Source organism: Dipteris shenzhenensis, chromosome 22 (genome assembly GCF_047967505.1).
Source record: "Dipteris shenzhenensis isolate YYH24624 ecotype China chromosome 22, Dip_SZ_1.0, whole genome shotgun sequence".
Classification (NCBI taxonomy): domain Eukaryota; kingdom Viridiplantae; phylum Streptophyta; class Polypodiopsida; order Gleicheniales; family Dipteridaceae; genus Dipteris; species Dipteris shenzhenensis.
Genome location: NC_141617.1, coordinates 12,141,532 through 12,160,127, shown reverse-complemented (window position 1 = coordinate 12,160,127; position 18,596 = coordinate 12,141,532). Strand labels below are relative to the sequence as shown.

At 44.7% G+C, this 18,596-nt stretch overlaps 1 protein-coding gene across 2 annotated transcripts; it reads left to right on the top strand.

Moving 5' to 3' along the window:
• Positions 1 to 16,265: 16,265 nt before the first annotated feature.
• On the top strand, positions 16,266 to 18,329 carry LOC147887742 (cytochrome b561 and DOMON domain-containing protein At4g12980-like). 2 transcript variants are annotated; one of them, XM_087393596.1, is made up of 3 exons: positions 16,768 to 16,906; positions 17,204 to 17,452; positions 17,634 to 18,329. In XM_087393596.1, exons 2-3 carry the CDS (start codon positions 17,258 to 17,260, stop codon positions 17,952 to 17,954), a joined length of 516 nt encoding a protein of 171 aa, XP_087249722.1. In that variant the 5' UTR covers positions 16,768 to 16,906; positions 17,204 to 17,257; the 3' UTR covers positions 17,955 to 18,329. The 2 variants fall into 2 exon arrangements, with proteins under 2 accessions (XP_087249721.1, XP_087249722.1); XM_087393595.1 differs by lacking the exon at positions 17,634 to 18,329 and having other exon boundaries at positions 16,266 to 16,906; positions 17,204 to 17,343.
• The last annotated feature ends 267 nt before the right edge of the window (positions 18,330 to 18,596 follow it).

The following is an 18,596-nucleotide window of genomic DNA, read 5'->3' as shown; positions in this document are numbered from 1 at the left end:
TCTTTCTCTCTCTCTCTCTCCCTCTCTCTCTTTCTCTCTCCCTAAGTCTCCCTCTTCTCTTCTCTCTCTCTCTCTCTCTCCCTCTCCCTCCCTCTCTTTCTTTCCCTCCCTACTCTTCTAGCAGAGAAGTTTTATTCCCTCTCTCTCCCTCTCTCTCTTTCTCTCTCTCTCTCTCTCTCTCTCCCTCTCTCTCTTTCTCTCTCCCTAAGTCTCCCTCTTCTCTTCTCTCTCTCTCTCTCTCTGTCTCCCTCCCTCTCTTTCTTTCCCTCCCTACTCTTCTCTCTCATTGCCTCGAGGAGACTCTCTTCTCTCTCTCCCTCTCTCAGCTCTCTCTTTCTTTCCCTCCCTACTCTTCTCTCTCATTTAAGGAGCCCCTCTTCTCTCTCTTAATCTCTTGTCTCTCTCCCTCTCTCTCTTTCTCTCCCTCCCTACTCTTCTCTCTCATTTCTCATTCTCTCTCTCCCTTTGGCGGCCATGTCTCAGCTCTCTCTTTCTTTCCCTCCTTACTCTTCTCTCTCATTTAAGGAGCCCCTCTTCTCTCTCTTAATCTCTTGTCTCTCTCCCTCTCTCTCTTTCTCTCCCTCCCTACTCAAAAAGAATTACAAGATGAATTTTAAGAAATAGAACTCAAAAACTTTAACAAGAAACTAATTGAAAAAGAATTGTAAGTAAAGAAAAAGAATTACAAGACGAATGAAAAAGAATGCAAGTACCTGGAAAAAGTAAAAAAAGTAAGGCTCCACTTATCCTTTCTCTTCAGCTCTTGGTTGCTTCAATGAAATGAGGAGAGAGTGAGAATGAATGAATGGAAAGAAGAGTATATATAAGAAAAACTAGCCCACTCCTCCTAAGCATAAATTTGAATTTTCAAAAAAGAGAGGGAAATTTGAATTCATTATAAATTTGAATTCATTATAAATTTGAATTCAAATTTGTGTTCAACATTCTTCTTATACTTTCTTCTCGTACGTTCCTTTTGAATTCAAATTTGCGTTCAACATTCTTCTTGATACTTTCTTCTCATAAGTCCCTTTCATTCTTCTCGTAAGTCAAATCTTATTTGTTGCTCTTGCTCGTGATAGTAAGTCAAATCTTATTTGTCGCTCTTACTTGTGATAGTAATCTTATTTGAGCAAGAATCTTATTTGTCGCTCTTGCTCGTGATAGTAAGTCAAATCTTATTTGAGCAAGAATCTTATTTGTCGCTCTTGCTCGTGATAGTTCTACTCTTAGTTGTAAGAATTCAAATTTGTGTTTAACATTCTTCTTGATACTTTCTTCTCGTAAGTCCCTTTCATTCTTTTCCTAAGTCAAATCTTATTTGTCGCTCTTGTAAGAATTCGACCTCTCTCCCTCTACTCCCTCTACTCCCTTGTTTTTCTCTCCCTTACTCTCTCTCTCTTCCCATACCTTCCCCCCTCACTCTGTCTCTCTCTTTCTCTCTCTCCCCTCACTCCCCTCCCTCCTCTCCTCTCTCTCTCCCCTCTCTCTCCTTCAGCTCCCCTCCCCCCCTCCCTCCCTCCCTCGACCCTGCCCTCCCCCCTCCCCTCCCCTCCCTCTGCCACCAGAACCCTCCCCACCCCCTCCCTTCTCCTCCCCCCTCTCGATCCCGCCCCTGCCCCTCCCCTCCTCCCCTCTCCCCGCCGCCAGAACCCCCCCATCCCCTCCCTTCCCCTCCCCCCTCTCGACCCCGCCCCTGCCCCTCCCTCCCTCCCTGGCTCCCCTCCTCCGCTCTCCCCTCCCCCCTCCTTGGGCTCTGGCGGCCACGGCCGCCAGAACACCCCCTCCCTCCCCTCCCCCCCCTCCAGGGGGTCCTGGCAGCCGCGGCCGCCAGACCACCCCCCTCCCTCCCTCCCTCCCTCCCTCCCCCACCCGGCTCCCCTCTCCCCCTCCCCTCCCCTCTAGGGGGTTATGGCTGCCAGACCCTGCCCCCCCTCCCTCCCTCAACCCCTCCCCCCCTCCCCTCCCTCCCCTCCGCTCCCACTCCCCCACCCCCTCCCTCCCCTCCCCTCCCCCCCTCCCTCCCTCCCCTCCACTCCCCCACCCCCTCCCTCCCCTCCGCTCCTCCAGGGGGTTCTGGCGGCCGCAGCTACCAGACCCCCCCTCCCCTCCCTCCCTCGACCCCTCGACCCCCCTCCCTCCCCTCCGCTCCTCCAGGGGGTTCTGGCAGCCGCGGCCGCCAGACCCCCCCCTCCCCTCCCTCCCTCGACCCCTCGATCCCCCCTCCCTCCCCTCCGCTCCCGCTCCCCCACCCCGTCCCTCCCCTCCCCCCTCCAGGGTGTCCTGGCGGCCGCGGCCGCCCCCCACCCGGCTCCCCTCCCCCCTTCCCCCCAGGGGGTTCTGGCAGCCGCGGCCGCCAGACCCCCCCCCTCCCTTGACCCCTCGACCCCTCCCTCCCCTCCCCTCCCCCCGCCCCCCCCTCCTCCCCTCTGCTCCCGCTCCCCCACCCCCTCCCTCCCCTCCCCTCTCCAGGGGGTCCTAGCAGCCGCGGCCGCCAGACCCCCCCTCCCTCCCCCACCCGGCTCCCCCCTCCCCTCCCCCCCCTTCTGCCCCCCTTCCCCCCCTCCAGGGGGTCCTGGCGGCCGCGGTCGCCAGACCCCCCCCCTTTCCGCCCCCCTTCCCCCCTCCAGGGGGTCCTGGCGGCCGCGGTCGCCAGACCCCCCCTTTCCGCCCGGCCCCCCCCTTCCGTCCCCACCCAGCTCCCCTCGCCCCCCCTCCAGGGGGTTCTGGCAGCCACGGCCGCCAGACCCCCCCCTTCCCTCCCTCGACCCCTCCCCTCCCTCCCCTCCCTGCCCCCTCCCTCCCCTCCCCCCCCTCCAGGGGGTCCTAACGGCCGCGGCTGCCAGACCCCCCCTCTCCCTCCCTCCCCCACCAGACCCCTCCCCCCTCCCTCCCCTCCCCCCTCCCCCCCCCTTCCCTCCCCCACCCGACTCCACCGCCTCCCTCCCCTCCCCCCTCCAGGGGGTCTTGGCGGCTGCGGCCGCCAGACCCCCCGCGGCCTCCAAGACCCCCCTCCCCCCCTCCCTCCCTCCCTCCCCCTCCCCCCCGCCCCCGCCCCTGCCCTTCCCTCCCCCCGTCCTCCCTACCTCCCTCGACTCCGCTAAAACTCCCCCCCTCCCTCCCTCCCTCGACCCCGCCCTCGCCCCCGCCCCTCCCTCCCCCTCCCCTCCCTACCCGGCTCCCCTCCCCCCCTCGACCCTGCCCCTGCCTCTCCCTCCCCTCCCCCTCCCTCCCCTCCCCTCCCCCCCCTCCATCCTGTCCTCCTCCCCTCCTGAGGGCCACCAGGAACCTCTCTCTCTCTAGTTCCTCTCTCCAAAATTTAAAAAAAAATCTAGATAAAGAATTAATCAAATAAATTTGCAAGTACCTGGAAAAAATTTGCAAGTACCTGGAAAAAGTTTGTAAGTTTGCTCTTTCTTGCTTTCTTGCTCTTCCTTCCTTGCTTTCTTGATCGTCCTTGCTTTCTTGCTTCAATGAATGAAATGAGGGGAGAATGAATGAAGAAGGAAGACTATATATAAGAAAAATCAGGTTTTCCTCCTCCTCTCCTATTGGCTTTCCATTCCTCCCCTCTCTCCTATTGGCTTTTCATTTATCCCCTCTCCCATTGGCTCCCATTACTCCCCCTCTCCCATTGGACCCCCATCCCTCATCCCAATCTTCCATTAGCCCTCCCCCCATCCATTTCTTCTTCCTCCCCCATTGCCACCACTCCCATCCCACATTTCCACCACGTCCCATACTCCTCCCATTTCCCAAAATCCCATATTTCCCCATCTCACCCTCCTCTTTGTCATCCCCTATTAACTCCCCTCACTCATTTCACTCCCTTATTATCCTACATCCCTATTACCTTCCCCTCTCCCATTCCATTCTTCCCTCCCCACTCTCACTTCCACTTCCCATTACTCACTTGCCATTTGAAAACTATTAATATATTATTATACTATTTTTTATTCTTATTATCATACACCCCTATTACTTCCCTCTCCCATTCCACTCCTCCCTCCTCACTCCCACTTCCACTTCCCATTACTCACTTGCTATACACATTTGCAAACTATTAATATATTATTATATGATTTTTTATACTATATGCAAACTTACATGTGGGCAAAATCACAGGTGTCGAAGCGATCCTATTGTGGTCATACAACAACTGTGCTTTTATTCAAGGGCGTATTTATCCTCATCAACAAGCGGGCATATTTATCCTCATCAACAAGCTTATTTACTCAAGGTATGAAGTGCATAATTTGTGCACTAGGTGTTTACTTTGTTGTATCAAAATTGTTTGCCACACACACACACATATACACATACCAAGAATTTTCTAATATTATCGCATCTACATTTCTCCGATGGGCACAAAACTTTGTACACGCCTCAACCTAGGTCGTATTGACTTGCATACAAAGTGGTGCACCCATCCCATAAGTACTTGTTCAGATAACACACCTCCAAACGTATTTTATGACGATTGTGCATAACACTAGGAACAAAATGATGTATAATGTGCGATCGACTATGCAAAGCATATCCAATGGACACAAGACTTTGTACGTTCCTCAACCTAGGCAGTATTGGCTTGTGTGCAAAGTGGCATCCCCATCTGATAAGTACTTGTTTGAAAAATACACCTACGATCGTGTTTTTTGACGGTTGTACATGACACCAAGGCCAAAAACGGTATTTAATACTCAATCTACCATGTAAAGCATATCCGATGGGCACAATACTTTGCACGTGCCTCAAAAGCGGTGGTATGGTATTCCATGCAAAGTGGAACGCCCATTCAATAAGTACTTGGTATGATAATATACCTATTAAGAGCGTGTTCTTTGACGGATGTGCATAACACTAGGAAGAAAATGGTGTATAATGTGTGATCCCCCATGCAAAGCATAACCGATAGACACAATACTGTGCACGCACATCAACCTAGTTGAAATTGACTTTCTTGCAAATTGGATCCCCCATCTGACAAGTACTTTTTAGAATATCACACCTAGGACCATGTTTTTTATTGATTGTTGTCCATGACACTAAGGCAAAAACGTTGATTTATGCTTAATCGACAATGCAACGCATATGCGATCATCACAATACTTTTCACACATCTCAACCTAGGTATTATTGACTTACATGCAAAGTGGCGTGCCCATCCCATAAGTACTTAGTCAAATAACACATCTAGGACCGCGTTTTTTGACGGTCGTGCATGACACTAAGGCCAAAACAGTGTTTAATGCTTGTTCGACAATGCAAAGCATATACGATGGGCACAATACTTTGCATGAGTCTCAACATTTGTGGTATTGCATTGCATGCAAAGTGGTACACACATATGATAAGCAGTTGGTCGGATAACGCACCTAAAAGCGTGTTTTTTAATGGTTGTGCATGACATTGAGGCACAAATGGAGTTTAATACGTGATATATCATGCAAACTACATCCGATGGGCACAATACTTTGCACCCACCTCAACCTAGGTGTTATTGAGTTGCATGAAAAGTGGCGCATCGGTTAGATAAGTACTTGATCCGATACCACACCTAGGACTGTGTTTTTTTACAAATGTGCTTGACACTAAGGCAAAAACGGTGTTTTATGCTTGATCAACAATGCAAAGCATATCCGATGGTCACAATACTTTGCACACACCTTCAACTAGGTGGAATTGACTTACATGCAAAGTGGCACGCCCATCCCATAAGTGCTTGATTAGATAATATACCTAGCAGCGTGTTTTTTTACGGATGTGCATGACACTATAGCAAAAACAGTATTTAATGCTCGATCGACCATACAAAGGATATCCGATGGGCACAACACTTTTCCTACACTGCAACCTAGGTGATATTGAAATGTTCTCAAACAGGCACACCCATTCGATAAGTACTTGGTCAGATAACACACCTAAGGGCGTGTTTTTTTATGGATGTGCATATCACTAGGGAAAAAACGGTGTATAATGCGTGATCGACCATGCAAAGCATATCCGATGGTGACAATACTTTGGACGCACCTCAACATAGTTGAAACGGACTTGGGTGCAAACTGGAGCCCCCATCCAATAACTACTTGTTTGAATAACACACCTACGGCCGTGTTTTTATATGGTTGTGCATGACACAAAGGCAAAAACGGTGTTTTATGCTTGATCGACAATGCAAAGCATATCCGATGGGCACAATACTTTGCACACACCTTCAATAGGTGGAATTGACTTACATGCAAAGTGGCATTCCCATCGCATAAGTACTTGATCAGATAACACACCTAGCAGCGTGTTTTTTTACGGATGTGCATGACACTAAGGCAAAAATGGTATTTAATGCTCGATCGACCATGCAAAGCATATCCGATGGGCACAATACTTTTCCTACACCTTAACCTAGGTGGTATTGAAATGTTCTCAAAGAGGCACACCCATCCGGTCGATAAGTACTTGGTTAGATAACATACCTAAGGGCATGTTTTTTTGTGGATGTGCATATCACTACGGGAAAAACGTTGTATAATGCGTAATCGACCATGCAGAGCCGATGGTGACAATACTTTGCACGCATCTCAACCTAGTTGAAACAGACTTGCGTGCAAACTGGAGCCCCCATCCGATAAGTACTTGTTTGATTAACACGCTTAGGACCGTGTTTTTTCATGGTTGTGCATGACACTAAGGCAAAAACGGAGTTTTATGCTTGATCGACAATGCAAAGAATATACGATGGGCAGAATACTTTGCACACACCTTCAACTAGGTGGAATTCACTTACATGCAAAGTGGCACACCCATCCCATAAGTGCTTGATCGGATAACATACCTAGCAGCGTGTTTTTTTTACGGATGTGCATGACACTAGAGAAAAAATAGTATTTAATGCTCGATCGACCATGTAAAGGATATCCGATGGGCACAACACTTTTCCTACACTGCAATCTAGGTGGTATTGAAATGTTCTCAAAGAGGCACACCCATCCGATAAGTACTTGGTCAGATAACACACCTAAGGGCGTATTTTTTTACGGATGTGCATATCACTAGGGAAAAAACGGTGTATAATGCGTGATCGACCATGCAAATCATATTCGATGGTGAAAATACTTTGCGCGCACCTCAACATAGTTGAAATGGACTTGCGTGCAAACTGGAGCCCCCATCCGATAAGTACTTGTTTGATTAACACACTTAGGACCATGTTTTTTCATGGTTGTGCATGACACTAAGGCAAAAACGGCCTTTTATGCTTGATCGACAATGCAAAGCATATCCAATGGGCACAATACTTTGCACACACCTTCAAATAGGTGGAATTGACTTACATGCAAAGTGGCACTCCCATCCCATAAGTGCTTGATCGGATAACATACCTAGTAGCTTGTTTTTTTACGGATGTGCATGACACTAGAGCAAAAACAGTATTTATTGCTCGATCGATCATGCAAAGGATATCCGATGGGCACAACACTTTTCGTACACCTCAACCTAGGTGGTATTGGAATGTTCTTAAAGAGGCACACCCATCCGATAAGTACTTGGTCAGATAACACACCTAAGGGTGTGTTTTTTTGCGGATCTGCATATCACTCAGGAAAAAATGGTGTATAATGCGTGATCGAGCATGCAAAGCATATCCGATGGTGACAATACTTTGCACACACCTCAACGTAGTTGAAAAGGACTTGCGTGCAAAGTGGAGCCCCCATCGGATAAGTACTTGTTTGAATAACACACCTAGGACCGTGTTTTTTCATGGTTGTGCATGACACTAAGGCAAAAACGGTGTTTTATGCTTGATCGACAATGCAAAGCATATCCGATGGGCACAATACTTTGCACACACCTTCAACCAGGTGGAATTGACTTACATGTAAAGTGGCATTCCCATCGCATAAGTACTTGATCGGATAACACACCTAGCAGCGTGTTTTTTTACGGATGTGCATGACACTAAGGCAAAAATGGTATTTAATGCTCGATACACCATGCAAAGCATATCCGATGGGAACAATACTTTTCCTACACCTTAACCTAGGTGGTATTGAAATTTTCTCAAAGAGGCACACCCATCCGATAAGTACTTGGTCAGATAACATACCTAAGGGCGTGTTTTTTTGCAGATGTGCATATCACTACGGGAAGAACGTTGTATAATGCGTAATCGACCATGTAGAGCATATCCGATGGTGACGATACTTTGCACGCATCTCAACCTAGTTGAAACGGACTTGCATGAAAAGTGGAGCCTCCATCCAATAAGTACTTGTTTGATTAACACACTTAGGACCATGTTTTTTCATGGTTGTGCATGACACTAAGGCAAAAACGGTGTTTTATGCTTGATCGACAATGCAAAGCATATCCGATGGGCACAATACTTTGCACACACCTTCAACTAGGTGGAATTGACTTATATGCAAAGTGGCACGCCCATCCCATAAGTGCTTGATTGGAGAACATACCTAGCAGCGTGTTTTCTAACGGATGTGCATGACACTAGAGCAAAAATAGTATTTAATGCTCGATCGACCATGCAAAGGATAACTTGGCATGCCCACTTGATCAGATAACTTCTCCCACCAATAAATTAAGTACTAATTAAAAATTATAATAAATGAGTAGATTATTAAAAAGAGACTAATATTTATGTAATTGTTGCTACTGCAGCTTGCTTGCGAAGGACTCTCACAAAGGAGATGGCTATAGATTTTGTTCCACGGATGGATGTGATTTTATGTAGCAAAAGAGAAGTAGTTGCATTTGCTACAATCCATGATAGTGATCCCAATTCAGTTTGCCACTTTCGAAGACTTGGCGAAGATAAGGTGGCAGTTACTGTATCAAAGATTCTTAGCGCACATGTTGAGCTAAAGTATAAATGTGGAGATATGGAAACACTTGGAGATGTTATGCCCTACAATACATCCAACAAATCATTTATAGCATGGGACAAAGATGAGACTTATGCAACAGACATTATCAAGAATACAAAGTGCACCACCTTGGATTTTACTATAGGGGACATTTTACAAATGAGATCATTTGCAAATAAGACTGTAGCAGAAGGTGAAGTATTGGGATTTGAACAATTGGAGCAATGGTCATTTGCACAGATGAGGATTTTAAAAGTCACTGATGATGGTATGGTTGATAACATAACATCCTTATGTGATCCCTACTATGAGGTAGGCAAGAATATGAGATGGAGCATGCAATTTTTAAACATGAGAAAGAGGCACGTGGTTTTCAATGATAAAGACAAGGTATACTACAATATCAAAGGACATAAAAAGTGTGCCCATGTGCCAGGCTCTATCACTTCAAATGTGAATGATTTCAATATACTCAATTATAGAAGTGACATCTTATCTGGAGTGGATGAGTTCATTGGTTCCGAGAAACAAAATGATTTTAGAAGTGAAGCCTTATCTGGGGTGGATGAATTCTTGCACAGTGAGAAGGGCAAAGGTTTCAATAGCAATGTCTTGTCAAGTGTGGATGAGTTCTTGCATATTAACAAACCTGGTGTCAATCAAGCTTGTGGATTTGTGAAAGCCATGCAAGATGTCCCAATGAGTGATGTTCTCTCAGGAGTGGAAGAGTTTCAAGGTTCTCAATACTCTCGTAGAATATTGAATTCATTGAATGGTCCTAAGAGTATGTTAAAAACGAGGATGAGATCAACAGAGGATTATTCAATATTTAACTTTGATTGTGATATGGACAAGGATGCAACGACCAATCATGGATGCTTGGTTACAAACAAATGTGAGGAGAAGAAGTGTATAAATACAGATAACAACGTGCACAAGGAACGAAAACGGTCATACATATGCATGAAGAGAAAGCGAATCCAAGGAGATCCACAAAAGCAACCAAAGAGGAAGAGAGTAATGAAGGAGGAGAACATGTTAAATGCATTGGGATATCTATGTTGCAAGCGAAGATGTATGCGCTTCATTGATCTTGCAGACAAGGAATGTAGAGGACACATGTGGCAAAGAAGAGGAAGCGAAAGAAATGAATACCTTCTCACAAGTCTCTCTTGCTTTCTTCAGAATGGCAATAAAAGGCTAAGTTCAAGACAAAAGGTAAAACCTCTCGTAAATGGAAAAAGGATTTGCAATAAGGCATATCGCAATATTACTGGATTATCCCATGGTACATATTGGGATTTAGTCACCAAGGCAAAGGGTGGCAACAAATTTAGCATTCACGGTAATAGAGGAAGGTCCAAATCAAGAATCTCAACTGTTAGGGCAGTAGCAATTTTGCAAGACTTCATACATGAAAATGCTTTACCTCAACCCCATATATCTACCAAACTCCTAACGGTGACGCGATCACTGAAATGCACCTTCCAATGGGCTTGACAAAGCTCGAAGTATTTGACTCTATTGCAGAAAAGCAAAGGCAAAGAGGGGATGCCGTAGCTTCTTCTCATACTTTGTATACTCTTTGGAAGAAGAACTTTGGATATGTTAAAATCCCAAGGAGGCAAAAAATGTCAAAGTGCAATGTCTGTGATGATTTAAAGCGAGCAATTGAGAGTGTAACATGTCCAAATCAAAGGGAATTATACAAAAAAACCGAAAATCTCATCGTGACCTTATTCGACATTCCAGACAAAAATATGCATATTGGAAGAAGCAAGCTATTTCGCATCCCGATGACTACATGTGCCTTATTGTAGATGGCATGGACCAGAATACAACAACATTGCCTCGTTTTGTTGCCACTCCACCTAAATTACAAGGAAAGCACTTTCTAAAGACACATCTATGTGGAGTGTTAGTGCATAAAATTAAGTTCTTTGCAGATATATGGATTGATTCCTTACATCTACATGATAGCAATCAAGTTGTAACATCTATTATGAAGGCAATTCGCAATGTACATGCAGAAAAAGGTCGCCTACCACCGACTTTGAGAATACAAGCTGATAATTGTTGGCAAGAAAATAAGAATGTACTCATGTTTGCATTCTGCTGCATGCTAGTTGCTCATCGAATCTTCAATGAGGTCGAATGTGGATTTTTGTATGTTGGGCATACACATGAGGATATCGATCAAGTTTTTAGCACAGTCTCAAGGGAGCTTAAATGCAAGGATGTGGAGACAATAGATGACTTGGTAAGAAGATGTGGCGGGCAAGTTGGTGGTCGTAAGGAAAGTATAGTATGTGAGAGGCTCGAAAGAATGTATGATTGGAAGAGCTTCATTCTACCTTTCATACAAACGGGTGGTGATGCATTGACAGGTCATACCAATCCACACTACTTTCATTTTTTTTTTAAAGATGAAAAACCCGTAATGCAATGGCAACAGTATTCTCATGATACAAAATGGGAACCTGAAGAACCTTACAGTCTCTTAACTTCAATTCCCAGCAAGGAAAGGTATCCAACATGGGCTCCTATACAAGAATTCAATGAGAGGTCTAACTGTGAAATAGAAGGATTAAAAGCATTTATTACATACAAAGAGGAAATGCTCTAGAGATATCCTGATTCGAAGCCTACTTGGAGAGAACACACTACCACTGTAATTAACAAGACGCGAAATTTAATAAAGGACCTTGAGAGAATGCGAGGCTCAAAGGATGTCAAGGAAGAATGCAATATGTTTTGGCCAAATGCTCATAACGATTTGCGCCCAGCTCCAGTCTTTGAAAATGAATTTGTATCATTACTCCCACGTCCATATTGTGGACCAAAGAAGAGAGAGTTTATGCCACAAGTAGATATAGAGGTCGATTGTTTTGTTGTGGTTCGGCCATCGGATGATGAATATGAGAATGTGAAGTTTTGGGTTGCAAAAGTAGTTGATGTGCAAAGAGATGACCAAGGGAGAGCTACAACATTTACAGCGGTATGAGCCAAAGGGCAGGAAGGAGAATATGGATAACAACACATTGTATACTAATTGTATAATGAAGGAGTGGGTCCCAAATGATGAAGCGGTCTCTCAAGTTTCGACGGAGACAATCATAGTGTCTTGGCATTCAAGGGCAAAGAAATCAAAGAAGCGCATGGGATATGAGGTAGAAGGAAAAATAAAAATACCACAGCAAACTATTTTGCATATACACGAATTTTTAAGGATGCTCGTCATGGAGGAAGTAGAAGGAGACATCGCAAATGAAGAATGTCCATGATTAAAGCTTTGTATTGAAGTCCATTGAAGGATTTTATTTGGGTACTAGGTAAGAAGCCAATCCAAGACAATTATAATCAGAGTCATCACCTCCTATGTCAAATGAGAGTCAAAATATGCACTGGATGTCACCCAAGGGTCAAGGCTTGCCAAGACAATAGGGAGTTAATGCAGATGGCACCTGGCAAGGGACTATCACATTGAGCAATAAGACAATGGGCAGTCAATGCACCCAAGGGGCAAGGCTTGGCAAGATAACTTGTGGGAGTTAATGCAGATGGCACCTGTATTTTACACTGGATGTCACCCAAGGGTCAAGGCTTGGCAAGACAATAGGGAGTTAATGTAGATGGCACCTGGCAAGGGACTATCGCATTGAGCAATAAGACAATGGGGAGTCAATGCACCCAAGGGGCAAGGCTTGGCAAGACAAGTGGGAGTCAAATTATGCAGATGGCACCTGGCAAGGGACTGTCGTGACATTGAGCAATAAGACAATGGGGAGTCAAATTATGCAGATGGCACGAATTGAGGCTCTTTAAGAGCAACAATTTAAATTGTAAACATATGTTCAATCTATATCATTTTGGATATAAAGACTCTAAGACTCTAGCTGAGAGCAACGTCTCTCAATGTAATCATATAATAATAGCTATAATTGCTATTATACCTCTTTGGTTCAATACAAAACTTGGGTCTTATGGCATCATGTCTTTTTTCTATTTATTAAAAGTTTTAAAAAATTTGTGCATATTGTGAGTGACAATGTTATTTTCATGAAATATTTAAGTCTCCTTCATGGATTTATAAATTTATCACGTCAAGGGAAAATATTAAAAATAATTAAATTAACAAATAACTTAGATATAGCTAGAATTTCTAATATAGGATTATTTCAAATTCTTGCATGTTGGTGCAAAAGTATAGATTGAAAAAACAATATTTTTATGTGAATATGATAGTGCCACAAAGTGAACTTTTGATTTGAGAAGAATATTTTCAGAAAGTGAAATTTTGATTTGGGAAGGATATTTTCACAAAGTAAAGTTTTCATTTGGGAAGGATTTTTGGGCTTCGTCCAAAAACAACACAAAAAGTCCAAAATTAATGAAATAGGTGTTTATAATAAAACTAATTTTATAAATCAATACCCTTGATATGTTTTTCTAACTTTATTAATTAATACGGTTGATATGTCTTTTCATAAGAAATTCAAATTGCATGCTTAGTGGAGCTTCCATGGAAATTTGGATTTTTGAGGAGTTTTAAAATAAACGTTTAGCAAAGAATCAATACCATGTTAGAAGTACACGCTTTGTAGCTTGCAAGCTATTCTAAGTTTAGCCATACAAGGCTTGGACAATATACACTTAGAACATCTTGACTTAACCCCTTTTTCTTATCTTGATGCGCTTTTGAGAGCACTTGTTGGCACTCTAATGGTTATAAGAGAGCTCTCTAAGTATCTATTTGTGCCCTTTTAGATACAAAGACATTGAATGGGACTTGAAGACGTAATGAAGTGAAACTTGCACTTGCTAGTGTCCATTACATTACCTAATAAAATTTAAACGTAACCTCAATGTAACCAAGTCAAACGTGTGATTTGCGTGAAGCGAATAGGTCCAATTCACAAGTTTTTGAACAACTGTTAATTATAAAGGGAATTTCAATTTGGAGATCGTTGTGATGGAGTCATTGCTGAGCATTGATATTATGTTGATGCTAATTGATATTTGCATTAATAATACTCACTCAGCCATGCCCCTCGATAGGCATTTGAATTGTTTCATGGAGGGTAGGAAGGAGAAGGAAGTACTACTCAATCAGCCATGCCCCTCGATAGACATTTGCATTGTTCCATGTAGGGCAGGAAGGAGTAGAGACTTGGTCCTGGGTGATAGACATTGAGGATTTGCATTATGCAAGAGATTGATGATTTCATGTAGAGAAGGATTAGCGACTAGTCCAAGATAGCATAAGAGGATGCTGCGATAGAGGGAAGGCAAACAAGGTACACGAAGGCGGCAAGGTACATGAAAAGGACGAGGGGTTGAACTTCAGATGTGTGTGTTAGTGTTACCAAAGAGGGTGCGCGGATTTCAAAGGTTTAATAAGAAGAAGGAGAAGAATTAAACGAAGGCGTGGCGTACAGTTCCGTCTGCAAGTTAGTCTGACGTACGGCAGCTCACCACGAGTCCAGAATCACACGAGCTGACGGTGGTAAACCGCACGCTTTGACCAATATCAACAGTTACTTAAGGGCCTCTTCCGCCCACTTCATTGACTTTATACCCTTACACCATAATTAAAACTCGCTGATCATATTAATTATATTTAAAAAATCTCGCTGATCATATCAATTACCTCACGTCTTCGACCTGGCCTTGGTTTTTACGGCATCGTTTTCAAGACTTGGTGACGTGACACGTCCACTTTGAACCGTCTCAGATTAGGTCCGTCTTTGTTGCCTTAAGGACACTCGGGCCCTTTGAAAGTTTTGAATATATATATGTATATTATTTATTTATTTATTTTATTTGAGAAAAGTGCTGACTTGATATTAATGAAACACTAAAAATTTTGAATATTTGGAATGTTTCTTGCAACAAATCATGGGTCTCAGAGCGAGTGCACACGCTAGTTGAAATGTGTGTTTGGTGCGAGTTCACTCTGCCATTAGTGGCTGAGGCCAAAATGGTGCAGCGATGGTGCACTAGTGCTGAAATTCACACCTTCAAAACTGACATTGCCATTTCTCGCACTGGTGGCGCTTTGCCTTTCTCTCCATCTTGCATTTCCTTGCCTGTGTGCACTGGCTCTTATAGCTTGTGACTATAGGGATCATTAGGGTTACATGGGGAGCTCATAGTCAGAGCATTATAGGGAGCTTCAGGATTACATGAGGCATTTATAGTCAAGCTATAGCTTGGATTACAATAAACTAGCTTTTGCAATGGTAGGTGATCTAATACCTAGGTCAACAACATTGTGGATGCAGTGGGGTTAGGAGTAGGTTTCTTGGTGATCTAATACCTATGACCAAAAATATTATGGATGTGCTTGGGTTAGGAGATAAGAGTCACGTGAACAGGGCTTAAAGATTAGGGGTGACAAGAGAGTTCATCGTTGTGGCGAAACCATCAAAAATTTTACGCGAAGCACTCATGAATGTATGAGAGAAGTAGGCAACAAGTGAAATTGCAACCCTATTTTATGTAGTGGCATTAGGCTAGGTAGGGTGATCAACAACGTTGTGGGTGTCCTTGGGTTAAGAGATAAGAAGCACATGAAACTAGCTATAAGATGGGGATCAAAAGAGAGTTGATAGTGGTGACAACAAGATCAACATTTCACAACAAGCACTTACGAATGCTAAAGACAAGCTGGCAACACATGAAATTGTAACCCCTATTCTACACAGTGCCATTGAGTTCACTAAACAATTGATGTGGAATTTTTAAGTCCACTAACTGCATTGGATCAAGCATCGAGGGCTCTGAGAAAGTGTTTGCAAGTGAGGAGAGAGGGTTGGGACACACTAGAAGGGAAAGTGTATGTCAAGCAGTGCTCACAAAAAACTAAGGTCTGATGCCAGGTAAAACCTTGGAGGCATTTCTCAATTGTATTTTTGCTAAAAAGTTGATAAAAACAAATTTTCAGTTTTTTCAGCTAGGAGGTTTTAGTATGTCTTAAGAGGAACTTTTTTCCCATGGGACCACTGACATGGTCAAGGTGTGAGTGACGTTTTTTTCCCACGATGCTAACATTGTCAAGGTGCGAGTGAGAAGCACCAAATTCCGACGGATAAGAGAGAGAGTCTGAGAGAGAGAGGGAGAGAGAGAGAGAGAGAGAGAGAGAGAGAGAGAGAGGAGATGGTAACCAAGAAGGGAGAAGGTAACCTGAGGTGAAGCAAGGTGACGTGAATTGTGAAGGGGAAGGGACAAATGAGGTCAACGTGAAGGTTGACTAGGAAAACTATAAGGGCGGGGGACAAAGGAAAGGTTTCTCAACTGCTTTTTGCGCTTACGCACGCTTTTTTCTTCTTTTTCATCGTCGTCTTCTTCGTTGTAGAAGAAGAAGAAGAAGCAGCAACAGCAGCTATGGCGTCCTCCTCCATTACCTTACTCCTCTTCACCATCTCCTCCCTCCTCCTCTCCTCCTCCCCCTCCCTCGCTGAATCTTGCTCCGCCTCCTTCTCCTTCCTCTCCCAAAACAAAGTCTTCTCCACTTGTGCCTCCCTCTCCATCCAACAAGCCTCCATCGCTTGGACCCTCTTCCCCTCCAACTCCACCTTGGATGTCCTCTTCTCTGGCTCCGCACCTTCCTCCTCCGGTTGGGTTGGCTGGGGCATCAACCTTGGCCCCTCCCCCGCCATGATTGGCACCCAGGCCTTCATCGCCTTCCAGGCCTCCAACGGTAGCACCATCCTCACCTACAACGTCACCGCCGCCACCAAAAGCGGCGCTGCCCTCAGTTGTACCCCCATCGACCTTGAGGTTCTTGACATGCAGGTGCAGATCTCCGGCACGGCCATTGACATGTTCGTTTCCCTCAAGCTCCAGCCTAACCAAACGGTTCTCAATCATGTCTGGAATAGAGGCACTTCCGTCTCTAATTTCCAGCCTGGGATCCACGGCCTGACCGCGACAGACCTAGAGGGCCTCAAAAGCATCGACATGTCGTCGGGGGGAGCTAGCGTTTCATCGACCGTTATCCAGCCCCTCATCAGATATTGAAAAACGTAAGAACGACTTGCCAGAATCTCAATGTGTGAAGCGTCTCCTGGTGTCATCGATTTGTGAATCTTACGTTTCTGGGAATACTGCTGTGCAACTTGCGTTCTCCCGTCCCTTCAGCGGTTATATCTTATCAGCCAAATTGAAAAAAAAACTGTCTTTTACAGTCGCATCTGATTTCAATCTAGCCCAGTCGAAAATTCTTGCTCGGTTGCACAACTCAGGTTCGTTTTGTTTGCTAGGTTGGAACCTTAACTGCCGGTTCCGTGTGAAGTGCTAACCGTCCATACCTGTTGAAACAGAGACATGCGGTGCTCAACACTGTTGGCTGGGGCATACTGCTGCCAATCGGAGTCATGGCCGCGCGTTACCTTCGGCCCCTCACAGACCCAGCATGGTTTTACATACACGTTTTCATACAGATATCAGGGTACATCTTGGGTGTCGCTGGATGGGGAACTGGCCTGAAGTTGGGGAGTTACTCCGTCGGGGTTGTGTACCGAAAGCACAGGATCATCGGAATTGTCCTGTTCGCAATTTCCACCTTGCAGGTGAGTTCAAAAGCTCCGCGTATACTGTGTTACACAATTCTTATTCCCCGTTCGTTGCTTAGAAACAATTCTTATTTCCCCGTTCGTTGCTTAGAACCAATTTGAATACGGTGGCCAGTTTCTGTTTGTGAGGTTACTGAGGTAGGAAGAGCTGAAATGGGTGGTTTTGCCTTGATATCAGGTTATGGCGATTCTGCTGCGTCCTAAAAAGACTCACAAGATTAGAAAAGGGTGGAATTGGTACCATGCTGGCCTTGGGGTGGCAATCCTCATCCTGGGTATTCTAAATATTTTCTACGGATTCAACATATTGGCTCCACCAAAGAAATGGCGTCGTGCCTACATAGGAGTTCTGGGATCATTTGCAAGCCTGGTCGTCATTTTTGAGATTGCAGTGTGGATCTCCTTTTGCCGAAAGGCTGCTTCTTCCCGGGAAAAATTACAAGGAGCTACTGTGGGTGGAGCTCATGCCGAAACAAATGGGCATCGACTAGTCATCTAAAGTCTTCGATTTTGATTTTGATGATGCTGCAACGAAATCCATCACAGGAATTGGCGGGAATGGCACTACAAACTGAGTCTGCAAGATCATATGTGTGAAGACTCGAGCTTTCGACATTTTGCAGTCCAGCTCCTGCGGTTTTCGGTTTCTTTGTATAGAGAGAAGCCCAATGGTACCAGCGGTAACCAGCTCCATAGGAAGTCACGATGATGGTGTATTGAATGAAGCATTGCTGGATTCTTTAAACACGCTATACAATTAACTTTTAGCTTGGAGGATTGAAACAGAGAAACTTGGCTGTACTGGCCGATGTATTTTTTTGGCCTTGCAGCTACTAGAGTTCTGTTCACATATAATAAAAGTTGTAGTCGCTCATGAATTCTTTCAGACAACTTTGGCATTCAAACTTCCAAGCTGCATATCCGCTATTGCACTAACGCATAGACCCCAATACAGTTTGCGGCGATTCTTTAGAGAACAAACGTTTTGATAGAACTTAATTTCCAAGCATCCACACCTACATATCTGCGATATTTAAAGTCTGCCTTCGAAATTCTGAAGAGCTGTGTGAAAAGATTCCAACAACCTATCGAGGAATAAAAAATCGCCGTTGTCCGACAATGATTTTGGTTAAGCCAGTGG